At 43.3% G+C, this 13910-nt stretch overlaps 1 protein-coding gene across 2 annotated transcripts in view; it reads left to right on the forward strand.

The window, feature by feature from the left end:
• The window catches only part of AMOTL1 (angiomotin like 1), a 431088-nt gene that overhangs the window by 398428 nt on the left and 18750 nt on the right, over window positions 1-13910 (forward strand). For both annotated transcript variants that reach the window (XM_078656975.1, XM_078656976.1), the window contains one exon: window positions 12104-12351. In XM_078656975.1, the coding sequence (XP_078513101.1) occupies window positions 12104-12351 (248 nt within the window). The remainder of the gene's footprint in view (window positions 1-12103; window positions 12352-13910) is intronic.

The raw sequence follows: 13910 nt of genomic DNA on the forward strand, positions 1-13910 counted from the left end.
TTCATGGTATCCTTAACTCCAATTTAACTTACAGTTCTAACTGTTGTCCAACCATCATGTTCCTGCCTGCCCCAGGATAATTTCATTGTTATCTACCTCCATTATGAGATGGATTTAGTCTCTCTTTTCTTGATTAAGCGAATATATCGAGTCTTTTGTAACCATAGCGCTCTGCCGCTGTGGACACCAGTACCACCCTACTCTTTGTGTCTGCATCTTTCTGACTTTTCTTCTGAAATTCGAGGGTAGTAAGACTGCTGCTCAGTATTTCGTGCCTTTCACTCTCACTCAAGTGCATATGTGCAAGGAAATGTCCCAGCGCAGTGGCAGATTTTGCAGCGCCACACTGCATCATTTTCAAAACACAAGGATGGCCCATATTCACAAGAATACGGTGCTCCCTACGTGATTTTCCCGAGCACTGATGCTAAAAATAGCACGTACACAGACACCATTGCGCCAGGGATGATTGTTTCTGTGCAAGAAGGTGTCCCTTCCTGCACAGAAACATTTGCTAATGGCGATTTGCTACTTCTATGTCAGCTGCATTTTGAAGCACACATAGAAGTAGAAGTAACAAATCGTCAGTATTTAATTATTGTTAATGTCCTGGAAGGGAGACCTTCCTGCACAAAAACAATCATTAATGGCGTTTTGCTTTTTCTCTGTGTGTTGCATTCTGCAGCACACAGAAAAAGCAAATATTTTGATAAATAAAAGTATTTCTCCACATTCCGCTGGTCTAACGCCTGTTTCTGCTTGGTATTAGTTGTTGGCAATGCCTCAGATCTACACATCCTTGTAAATCCAAAAAGGAATGGGTGTTGCCGTGGAATACCCACAGCAACACCCATTGCATGCCCGTTTCACGCAGGTACATGCGTGAAAGAGTACCATATTTACAAAGCGGTGTTAAGTCATACAAAGTGGCTTAATGCTGCTTTGTAAATATGGTGCAGGACACAGTGCTACCGGAACATTAAAAAAAATGACTTTCCGGTGGTGCTATCCCCATGTTCATATACCACTCAGTCTTTTCAGCTTCTTGGTTTGTGGTGGTATCGTATGTCTCCTGTAACAAGGCTATATCTGGGTTCATTTTCCCCAGGAAAGCAAGTACCTTTTCCGTATTTATAAAGTGGGCCAAACCATTAATATTCAGTGACACTATTTGTATGGGGTTTGTTTCCCTTACTGCCATCATGCATTCCGCTTCGTAGTGCTGCCAATCTCCTCCTTGCCCACCTAATTTTCTCATATTCCTACCCATGGCCTCGTGTGTTCTATTTTTTCCTTTCTCTCCACTTTATCACCTACCTCCAACAATTCATGCACGCCTCAAGCATAGCAAGGAAGCAAAGGGCCATTGTGCAAGCAAGAAAAATGTCTCCTTTGACTGCTACTGGGGTAGTAAAATACAGCAATGTTAAGGGTTCAGTGGGCCCCAGTGCCACTGCACCTGCTACACCAATGCTACTCCGCCTAATGCATACAATCTACCACCACAGTGCCAAAGACTCGCAAACTGGCAACTTGCTGCTCTCAACACCACATTTATACAATTCACCAGCCTAGGCATCGAGCGTGACCTCCCCCCTACAATTCTAGCCGAAAGACAAGACCTTGTTCTGCATGACTGCATACATATGTTATGGTATGTTAAAAGAACTTATTAAGCACGCTTACACCTAACGGTTTCATGGCGCTGTGAGCGGGGGAGGAGCAGACAGTTCAGCAGTGAAGTAATACAGACAATATTTAATCATAGGCTTTATGGAACAGAAGAGTTTTCAGGAGACCGCGTGATTTGCATGTTCCTACACACACACACAGTGACAGGGCTCTGCTATTTCCACAGGAATCCTTGTGCCACCCACACCTGTGCAGTAATGCATACAGAGGCAGCCCATGACAAATGTGTGTGTTCTCACCCAAACAACCCTCCCTCCAACCCTAACATCTCACACCATTGTAACATGATATAGTACAATCAGTCCACCTCCAACAAAGAAGAATGCAACAACTGAAGGCTCACAGTTGGTACTAGCTTTCCACCCAGAAGGTAACAGTATAGTTCGAGTGATCTTCATCCTTCTATTCGGTTCTAGGAAATGTAATCGGTGGGCATCCACCGACGCATGGTTTGCGCCGATATCTGTCCCACGGTGAGTTCCAAAAGTAAGCATATTTCTCCCATTGGTGACCTTTTTTTCATGCCACTCTTCTCCTTTCCTCTCTATAGTTTTGGGTAATATAATGTTGAACCATGACCTGAAAGCTTTTTTTGAATGAGCTTTGTAGTCTGCCAACAATTTGCTGTGAGTTTTTTCCTTATTTTATTTTAACTCCGCCACAACTCATTATCGCCTGCTGTGGTGTCTTATCATGCGATGTGGTGTGGGCAGTGAGATAGCCGGGCAACAATTTGCGCCGCAGTCGGCCTGCATATCTTTCTGTTCCACCTCAGAAAAAGATAAAAGCTATGCAGGATTTTCTCAAGTTCTTCTCTTGCAAAGATATGGAAAGCTGAAAATCCTCAAACCTGCTTCAGTAAGCTCAGATGATCATGCTGAATGCCAAGTGGCTGCAAACAACACAGCCTTCGGTGGGAGTGCATCTGTTGCTTTTTTAAAGGGTCATCTGATAAAACCATTTAAAACTAGTGTAGGACATTTATTTTTCAATTTTCCATGTATCCTTCCTTATCAACCAAGATGGTTGTCTAGTTGCAGCTAATGCAAATTTAGGGTCGAAGTCCACAGAAGTATAACATATTAGCTAATCCCGCATCAGAGAAAGACTTCTGTTCAAGATTTAACAAAATTCTGAACATGAAATAAAAGGAATGAACGTTTTAAAAAAAGAAGCAAAATTGAATAAATCCCTGCTGGACACCGTCTCAAACAAGGCAGGTTGGAAATGTAAATGAACATTACATAAAGCATAACCAAGGGATTAAATTTGTTGGGCTCACAAAAATTAGTGTACAAGTAAAGGTGTCAGATTGTTTAAGAAATGACTGGTTTAGAAACAGATATATGACCTTCTGGACTTCTTAACTGAAGGAATCTAACCAGGGCTTACATTTGTGTTCTTTATTGGAGCTTTGTTAGGCTCCCCTTACAGGCTTTTTTCAGGCCCCATTTCTGTGTGTTTGAGCAGGTGAGAAGAGATGACAAGTAGTGGGATGGACTACGGGTGAGGTCCAAATGAGCATTAGCATCAAACAGCCATTGCAACTCTGGACATGGACAATAAAGTGGGCTTCACTCTCTGCTTAGCACTGCATGAATGTGATTATGTTTGCATTGTTATATTGTAGGTTATTAAATATATATGGGTTTTACAAATCTACAAATTACATTTGAAAAACCCTTTCAAAGTTTCTCTGCAACTGTATGGGTTAGGAAATATGCAAGTTACTTGTATGCAATGTATTTAGGTTGGCATCAAACTGGTAAATTTCACAACAAGGAAAAACAAACTGAAGTACTGAGAAATCATAGTCCAAATTTTAGCTCTTGGCTTGTAGAGAAAAGCCAGCTTTTTTCCATTGGTCAGTTAATTAGGGGTGTCCAGTCTAAAAAAAGGGATAAAGAGGAGGCAGGAAGTCACTCCTACACCCTCTCTCTGTCCCGATGTGCTTACTTAACCACAAAACGTTCTGTCGTAACAAAGTATGTTCATATATGTTCACAGTCCATGCTTTTCATGGTATAAGCAGGTTTATGCTCCATCTGTCTCATGGTTGGTGCAGTGACTACATTGGTAATTTCATGCTGAAGGCTTCTAAAAAAAATTGCAGTACAATTACAGCAGTGAAACTACTTGTCCTTGCATAGCGAGGAAGATAGTAGGACCCTTCCATGTGCCATAAAGAGAAAAACTCACCCACCACAACGCACATTGTGCCACAGGTTTATTTACCCAGTTTTAAACCAGTTTTCTTTCACATACAGAAAGTGGTGAGATAGCAGTGGGTGGGTATTGGGTTATTAGTTTTACTGATCACGAGGAGCCTGATAGAAGCTTATTGGTAGTTTTGTCGACCCGCTACTGTGGTACTGCTGCATCAATGTAATAAACAACTCCCCCTGAGCAACATACCGTCAATGATTACTATATAAATCGGGCAACAGACTAAGACTTGAAAACGTCTCTTTATATGTTATCAATAACTCTGCATTTATTTAATGAAAACCCTAATGTACATTATATTTTAATGAACACACTGTATTACATAAATTGAAAAGTAAATATTCAGAAAATCCTATAGTCACATTCACACAACCATACAAAGACAATGTGCGAAACGTATTGATATCTTTATATGTCTTGTTATCTTCAATGGGCCAAACGTCTGTCACATAACATAATTACCCATGCATCTCTAAAGTACAAATAATGTCACACAAAAATTATCATTATAGGCCAGAGAGTGTGGCTTTGAATTGTTGATGAATTTTCAAATGATCTACGTGTGTTTAAGCGCCAAGCGCCTTCATCAGGAAATCCACTTAAAACTGTAGGGTACCAATTGAGGAATGAATCAACGTAGGTACCTATCTCCTATGGGCCGTGAAACTGCTCTTGGGACCCTAAAGATTACATAATATCCAAGGACGAGGGGCCACTGTATACCGGCGACAGGAATAACAATTATTTGGTAGTAAGCCAAAATAACATGTTCTGTGTTCCAAAGTGTCGTCCGATTGAGTACGAACGTTCCACAATATAGACTTTGTGAAGTACGCTTGTCGATAGACTCGTCAAGAATGGGAATCAGCAGGAAACTGTAGCAAATGCATTATGGCACATAGAACGAGTGGCTGAGAACACACTTTCGTTTTTTAAGGGTCTGAAGCCATCTCACCCGTTTGTAGTGTGAACGATGCTCCAAGCTGAATCATGACGAAGGACCTGCTGCATCACATATTTCCTGCTATCAGTGTTCTTAGGTTGCCCCATTGACACTTTTCAGTTGTCCCTTAAATAATCTAATGTGATGTCTTCTGCGGAACCTCAGTTGTACGAATACTGCTTCCGGGTGACCACCATAGAGACCCTACCCTTGTATGTCCTGTTCATCTGGGTTCTGCCATTTCTGGCCGGAGGAGCATCTAAAAATGCTGTACTGCATTGTCTACATAAATGCCTGGCTTTTGCCATTGCCACTGCAGGGTATTACCTAGAACCACTTCAGGATAGCCCCTTGGACGCCTGTGGGGTTTGCTGCATCACCCTGGCCCCATCACTCCTCTGGACGGAATGCGTTGGTCTAAGTACTGCGGACTAACCACCAATGTTCTGAGTATTTCCCCACAGACCCCCACTGGTGGAATGTATTACTTTCTCACCCGAACATCGTCTAGCACAAAACTAATCATTCCATCCTAAAACACCATAAAACCTTAGGGATTACAAATCCAAGTCGTGCTCTATTTGCTAATCTTCCACTGCTCCAGATGCACTCGCCACAATATATAGTAACACAAGTGAGATCATGTGGCTGAGCTTCCTCTATTTCTTAATCATTTCTCGGCTCCAGTTGTCTTCGACAGCTGAGCTCTTGCAGCTCCACACCAAACCTACACCCAGTAGTGTTATAGGTAGGATCTGGTGACAGAGCTTCCCCTGTCCCAGAACTACCCATCAAGGCATATAGTCTCAGAAATCTGAGGTTTCACTGCTCCAGACTTAAAACACCATGTTACAGTAACAAAACCATGCATAATATTCCTACTTTGTGCACAGAAGATACTTGAGCTAAAAACAAAAATGCTTCTTAGAAATCATACCGACAATATCACAGAAAACAGCAGCTTTCATGCCTGCCTTCCATGACGTCCAATGAATTCCCATCTTGTTCATGCTACATCCTTCACTTTCAGTGCTACTATCTCCCAGACTTCCCAACTCACCTAAAGTACTCTCTTCTTCTTCCTCCAAGTTACACCTTTCACCCTTCACCCACCCAGCCCCCACCACCTTTGCCTATTATCTGTCAGAGCACTAAGCACACTCACACGTCTTTTCTCGACTCACACTACTAACCACACTCCCACTCCCCCCACTACTCTCTGCTCTATTCATCTCGTGTTCACTCCTTTTGCATCTTCCCCTGTTTCATTTATGTATTTGAAAAGTTTTATATAGCGCTGGCTAGACCCGGAGGTATCAGAGAGCTTTACATGAGGTAGGACATTGTTTCAGTGCATTGTTACATAGGTATATCAGTTGCTGGAGCGTCGCATAACATAGAAAGGGAAACAGTATAACATTGTTACATGAGTTACTAAAGCATAGCATAACATAGAAAAAAAAACGGCGAGGGGGAAATAACTACAGGGGACACAGAAAAGTCAGGCTGGAAAAGGGGAGGCAGTCCGATAATCACAGGGCAGGAGGCGGTGGAGGGAAAAGAAACACGACGGGGAGACGAGGAAAGCAATGTCGAATGTCCGGCTGGGTAGGTGACGGCCAAGGGGTGTACCATGAATTCTGTATATATCCTATCCTGGAATCCAAATCCTCCTCTCCAGACAGCTACTTACCTCTCTCCTACGTGCCTCTCTTTCTTATGCTTATACGCAGCATGCCACACCATGTTTGAAACTTGTTTATGAACCTCATTCCCCTCACTCAGTAGCTGCCGAATACATCATAGTACTTCAAAATCCTTTCAACCATACACGCCAATGGAGTGCCTAAGAATACAATTTAAATCAGAGCTCTTTGTGGCCTCATCAGGGGCATGAAACATTTGACAAAATCTGCAATGTAATAGCAACTTTATTTATTTGATATATGTGAAGTGCAGCTTTCAGCAGAGGCATCTTGCTGCTTATATATCAAACAGCTAGGAACATACTGAGACCATATAGATATTACACAAAGGACATACCGAAGGACTGAGAAGAGAAGCACTTGAAGATGTTTCAGAAATGCAAAGTTGTCGATGATCAGTCTAAGTTGGCCTGAAAAAGATTTTCACAGTTGTACAGCATTAAATCTTATTGCTCACCCCAGCAGCAAGCTTCCATAAAATGTGGAATTTCAGCAGGTGCAGTGAGGTAAATCTAACAGAGCGCACAGTAATGTATGTATGTACATCATAATTCTATAGCGTGAATGGCAGAATGCTGTACATGGTCAAAGACAAGCATAAAGTCAATGATTAATAGTTGAGGAAGCTGTGGTGTGGACATTAATGCATTATGATGTAGTATACTCTAAAAAGGTAAATCTTCAACTCTTTGCTAATTTGGAGCAGCATCAGGGCATCCCTGATGGATACGGTTCCAACTCCTTGCGTACGCCCCAGAAAGACTCTACACTATATGTGTAGAACTCTGGTTTTTGTATTTGTATTACACACACATTTAAATCAGAAATGTAATCTACATTGTATATACACTTTACAGTTCTATGCAATTGACGAACTTTCTCATTAGTAGCAGAACGGCTTGAACATGCATGCCCCAATCAGAGGTATTTATCCAGTACGACATACCCCAATATTGCATACCCCCAACAGTTGCAATGGTCAAAGCAATCACAGGTCTTTGACTACACATCGTGACCCAACCCCTGAGTCACTCAACTACACCAGCCAATGATATGCTCCAGCTGGTGCCACATTGAGTAGATTGATGGAACTACCTAACACGGAAATAAACAGTTACTTATTTCTGTCCATCCAGATTAGGCCACCAGGCACCCAGCTTCACCTGCAAAATTGCAGGATCGCTATTCCCATAGGCAAACTGGCGCACTTCCAAGTCTAGAGAAATGTTTCCCCTCAAACTGAGGTCCGGGCTGCCGTAGCTCCCGACACCCAGCCATAGGTACCCACTAGACACAATGATAACCCTCGGCCCCAGTCATGATGTACTCCACAACAAAGTACCTTGTGGCGTTGGTCCTGGGAGAGGGAGCATGCAGCCTCTGACAGAGGCCACGATGTCAGGCCCTGTTGTCTTCCCGATCTGGAGGTCAAAGACCGTCTCTGCTTCCAGCTCAGGTCCCCCAACACCCCTCAGACATCACACATTCTGGATAGGAAGCTACCACAGGTCCCCTGGTTCCAAGCATAGGTCCCTGGGACTCTGCAAGCTTCCCCAGCACTCCTTGAACTTCTCAAGTCCCAACACCTCAGGTGGGCAGTTGGTCTTTACGAGCGCACTCATCTGCACAGTGTGATGACAGTGTACGCCAGGACGGTCTTTGTCCCAACCGATGATCACTCTCACCCATTTCCACCGCACCTGCATCATCCTTATGATCTCATGGAAATGGGGATATCCTTTGTGCCCTTGGGATCTAGTGGACAGGAGGTCAGCCAACATGCCCTTGAAGAGTAGTCCCTTCCTGGAGCATAACAAGCTCCTGGCCACCACAACTCTGCAGATAATCCAGTTAAAATCCCTCCTGCCCTAAAGATTCCTCTTGTCAATGTCCCAGCTTTGAACCAGGGTAGTATGGTTTTAAATCCAAAAGCATCTCTAAATTCGGAGGCCAGAGCCCCAGAATTATAACCACAATGCCCTTTGAAGATGCGATCAGTTCAGAAGCCCACCTTTGAAATTCACAGGCCCTCTCTAAATGTTGTCCTTTCTGCCATCCTACCCCAGGAGCTTTGATCAATATCTTCAGTGGGGCCGAGACACTGCCCCTTGAAATGCAATAACCAATTCCACCCCCATGTAACCGTCCCAGAAAGGCCCCTCAGAGTCACAGGCATGCAGTTTCCCTTGAGCCCCTAGTTTATGGCCTTGTCAGGAATGCACAGATGCAGCTGTCCCCCCAGCATCTAGGTGTGAATTAGAGACAGGGCGACAGGCACACACAGCCACGAGCATCGAAATGCCCACTTCCCAAAGTGACATTTGCACACACTTAATGTCGGATCCACTCTGACTACTGGAGAGGATTCGTCATTACAAACTCAATAATATCAAACACTGCACTGCTACTATTCTGCACGTTGGAAATACCTCTCAATATCCTTTCCCCATGCTAATCCATTGCGAGAAGCAGGCCTGTTGTACCAAACACATCATCCGGTTCCATTCACTACCCTTGCATGCAACGCACACACCCTACCTCTTCCCAACACTGCACCCTGTCCCCAGGGAGAATTCTGATATAGCAAGTGACATGCAGAACCTTTGCAAGTAGCAGTTGAAATGCCAAGCCAAGTAACTGTAACCCGAGTACACAGGCCCCACCAGGACAAACCTGTGGCACGATCGATGAGCTACCTACAAAGATGGCACACCTAAGTGCTGCAGGCCCAAGAAGGACCATTCGAGGTACGTGGCCTGGGTATATGTATTGCCTCTAGAGAATGGACTTACATCTAACTCGAATCAGCCAATCATGTATAAACCAGTCACCAGTATGTATATGACCAGCACAGCACTTTGGCACTAAATGACTGTCAAACGCGCTCAAAGTCCTAAGGCTAGCACCTAGGTCAGCGGAAAACCAGGAAGGAGAAAAAAACAAAATTGAAGGAAAGCACCCTAGAAAGGGCCATTTCCAACAGCCTCTTGTCTTGTTTTTTCCTTTTTACACTTCTTTGTCTGCGGTCTGATGGTGTCCTGGGTATGGTTGAGTCAAGAACCACCAGATATGGTGAGTTTGTATGCAAAATAAGTGGGGGTGCTGGTTATGATGGCTTGTTAAATAATGCACCTGGTTTTGAAGAGGGTGCGGGCCAGCAAAGGGAGATAATGGAGTTCCATCAAGATGTGGGTTTGTGTAGGGTCTGATGATGTCAGGTACAATCTTTGGGCCAGACTACTAGACAGCAGGCTAAAGAAGTTCAAGAGCCTTAAATTCAGACTGTTGCCTGAAGGGGCCTTTATTCTTGATACTATGCTTTCTGAAATTGCACAGTGCTTAAGAGGTGTAATTTCAGGCTGAAAAGAGAAGCAAGCTCCATCTCTTCACTGAAATGCTACAAGCAGAAATTTCTATTTAAAAAATGATTTGTCAACAGTAATTTTCCATTACCAAGTTTCGTGCTCTGTACTGTCCTGCTGGGAAATGTGTACTCCCAAACCGTGTTAACAGAGCATGCTTACAAGCTTTTGAAAGGCAGAAGGCATTAAAATAAAAAAAACACGTCTGTGTTGCTGAATGGCCACTTATGGCATCAGTCTCCGCAATTGATTGACAGCTTGAGTGGTTTTATCCCAAGTCTGTGTGAAACTGATATTTTGCATGATATATTTCTAAAAGATATTTGATACTCCTCTCTCTCTCTCTGGCCATAGTCAGTGGGCTACTACCACAAAACGATTTCTACCGTACATCCGCTTTTCAAATACCCCACTCACACCCCTCACAGCTTTCCTGCTTACCTTAGCGGCCATACAATAACACCTCTCACCAAGACTTGTGACATCCCCTCCTTTCTTACACATAGTACCCCTAGAACATATCATATAAATCTCATCACATAAAAAATGCTCCACTCACCATTTCCCCATTGGTCCTCTTTTCCCTACCTGTCAAAATTACCACCTAGTTCCCTATCTTCTCGGTGTACTACATAAGAGCCTTCAAAACAATAAAGTTGATTGTATCCCCATGTGCATGCTATCCTGCGCCCAGGTCCTATTGTGGCAAAGTAGTTTGCAGAACGACAAGACTGATGGTACCACAAACACTATTTTCGATAACTTTAGCTGTGTTGGGAGGTCTAGTGCAACATGTTACCTATCACACTTCTTGCCTGCTTCTCTCATGAAATAGATAGTTATAGTACAGTGACTAATTTCCCAGTCACAGACTCACTTTTAAGTAATCTTTGTAGTTAGATTTACCTTGTGGCACAAGGAGATACATTCTCTGCCGTAGAGTTGTGAACAGCCATACCTTGTAATACAATGAAGGACATATAGCTAAAAGTAAATCCCTGGCAGATGAAGTCCTCTATATCAGTAGTCTTTCAATTGCTCTGCTTTCTGCACCACAGCAGTGGATCTGGTGGGGTCTTTACGTCAGGACAGCTGCCACTGCTGTGATTGCTCTGAAAGCTGAATAGTTTGTCAAGCGGTATCATGTTTGTTGAACACGCCAGGAAAACCTTTACTTTTCAAGAACAAACTTTCACTTTAGGAGTTTTTCTTGAAAAATAGAAATCAAGGACTGTGATGTGAGAGAGCTTTCTCTGTGCAGAAGGGGGATGGGAGCACACTGCTTCACCTCCCAGCACAGTTCGCCCATATGCACCCTGGTAAATGCAGTTCAATTTACATGCTTGCTTGAAGTTTTGCAGAGTGTTTCACCAAAGTTGGTGCAGGTTAGTGCTGTTAATCTCTAGACACATGTGTTTCTGGATTTTATCCTTCATCAGTAGAGATAAAACGAAATTCATCTGGGGTTTGCCGAGAAAGCTGCCACATTCCTCTCAGGTCTCAGTACCTCTCCCTGGCGCACAGGTGCATCTCCAAGAGCTCGCCAGCTCAGAGGCTCAAGGGAGCCTTTTCAAACAGAAGAGGGATGGGAGCACACTGCTTCACCTCCCAGCTTTCTCTGTGCACAAGTGCAATTAGTAGGTGGATTTTCCTGCCTAGGGCCACCATGTCATACACAGTGGTCCTTAGCAAGGAAGCCCACTGACAGTTGCCTGTCCTAACTAGAATGGGGCAACTTAACTATCATCTGGCAGCCCAGTGGCAAACAGGTTGCTAGGGTCAAGGTTTTTCAACAACAATTCGAGCTGAGGCTATACAAGTGGAGACACTACACTTTGCCCAACCCTGAATGAAGCCAGCAAACTGCAAGTGGAGCAGGATGGGAGCACCCTTGATTAACAGCGATGCTCGCAATCTGCCAAACTCTGAATAAGGCCCTTAGTTTCTAACTTACTCTTTGTTCTCAAATTATCATAACTCCTATGTAGAGTCTGCAGAACTCCCTAATGGCATATCAATGGAAGATATGCAGTCAAGAAACAGTATGCATGTTACCTTGTCATTTAAGACACAGTTCCATACTCTTTGCTCCCCAAATTCATCTGCAAAGTTATGTTACCTGTCTGTTCCTATTTGTATTTGTTTCAAAGTTTTATTGTTTGATTTTACAACAGGATAAAGAATCTTCATGCAAAAATAATAGAGCAAGATGCTATGATTAAGGTTCTTCAGCAGCGGTCTCGAAGGGAAACTGGAAAGACGGATTCCCCTAACTTACATCCTAACTTACGCCCAGCGAGATCTGTTCCGTCTATTGCAGCCGCTACAACACTGCCAGGGATTCACTCTCGCCAAACATCCCTCACCAACAGCCAGATGGCCGCGGAAAAGAAAGATGACAAGTTCTGGAAAGGAAGCATAGGTAAAGTCAGTTGATGAGGCTAACTCTTGAAGAGACTGTAAAAGATTTATATACATTGAATCTCCACATGACATTGACATTTCTCCTTGATGACACTATCTCCCACGTATCCGCAGCTTACACACATATTTCTTGTGAAGGATGAGAGGTATTGCATATGCCACAAACTAGCTTTAACTTTCAAAATATCATTTTTGGACTTCGACTTCGCTATTGCTTAATGCGCACTTATGGCAACAGTCAATGCAATTGATTAACAGTTTAAGTGGTTTTGTCCCAGGTCTGTCTGAAATTGATTATATTTTAAATGATATATATTGGCATCTTGATTATGAATGTAGTTTAGAGGTAGGCAATTACTCTAGTTGTGGCCAAAAATGGGAGAACTGCCATTTGTCCTTGTGATGATCGAACCTACCAGTGGGGAATATGTGATCTTTACCTTTGGACCAATGATGATGTAGTCCTATCTCAATCAGAACTACTTATGAAGTAGCTCCCTAATCTAGGGTGAATGGGCCACCTACATTTTTAGGGCTCGGCCTCCGCCCACTGAAAGTGGGAGGAGTTTCGAGATCCTAATGTTAAAGGGAAAAAAAAAGTATCTCCTAGGGCTTTGGCGAGACACATTCCACACATTCCTTAGTCTGGTATCTCATCTGGCCAGTGATTCGTCTTCGTTGTGGTGTCGTTTTAATAGGCTTGAAGTGATAGGGTAAATGTAGTTATCCTCCGCCATGTTGGGCATTTTTCGTTCGTGTGCGCGCAAAGAAGTACATTAATTATAATTAGGAGCTGTCAGGGTGCCTCCGTAAGTGAATCCAGATGGCCGGGCGCGTTCACCATTCAGCAGCGCTCAGCGCGCAGCTGCTCCATGCCAGGCCGGGAAAGGGCTTCATTAGTTCAAGAACAAGAGTCTGACGTTCTGTCATGGGCTGTTCTTTTAATCTCAGTTTCATTTTTTTTCTGGAATGGTCCGTGGCCGGTGTGAATGGAATTGTTCTCTCGAGTTTATTATGTGTTTCTTTGCAGCAGCTTTTGTTTTCGGAGCTGAGGTAATGAATAGCAAGCTGGCAGGCAGCGCCTTTTAGAACTCTTTGCTTTCTGTTTGAGACTCCTGACAATGTTTTACAAAATCTTTTTTCTAAAAGCAAGCATCTATCGGAAGTGGGAGATAGGAACCTTTTGACTGGTTTCATATAGTTCAGAGATTCACTTTCATTCCTCTTTAAATATCACTCTTTAGGTGTTCAAGGTTTGTGTATTTTTTTTTACATATCTTAAGACAATCTAAAAGTATTTTTTCAAGATGAAATGCCAAAGCAGCACTATGCAGAGCAATGACATACTACAAGTGGCATACTATAATATTTTTTTAATAAGGGGCAAGACGTTGAAAGCCTAATAGCATTCTCAAAGTTTGTGTAGTGTTCATAAAAGCAGCAAATCTGGGATAGGCTGGGGGGAACTGTCTTTCGCTCTAAAGGCTGTCTGTCAACAGGTTTCCGCTTTCAGAAGTCTAACTGGAATTCTTCAGGACTGTTTATATGGAGTAGTTG

Source organism: Lissotriton helveticus, chromosome 8 (genome assembly GCF_964261635.1).
Source record: "Lissotriton helveticus chromosome 8, aLisHel1.1, whole genome shotgun sequence".
NCBI lineage: Eukaryota > Metazoa > Chordata > Amphibia > Caudata > Salamandridae > Lissotriton > Lissotriton helveticus.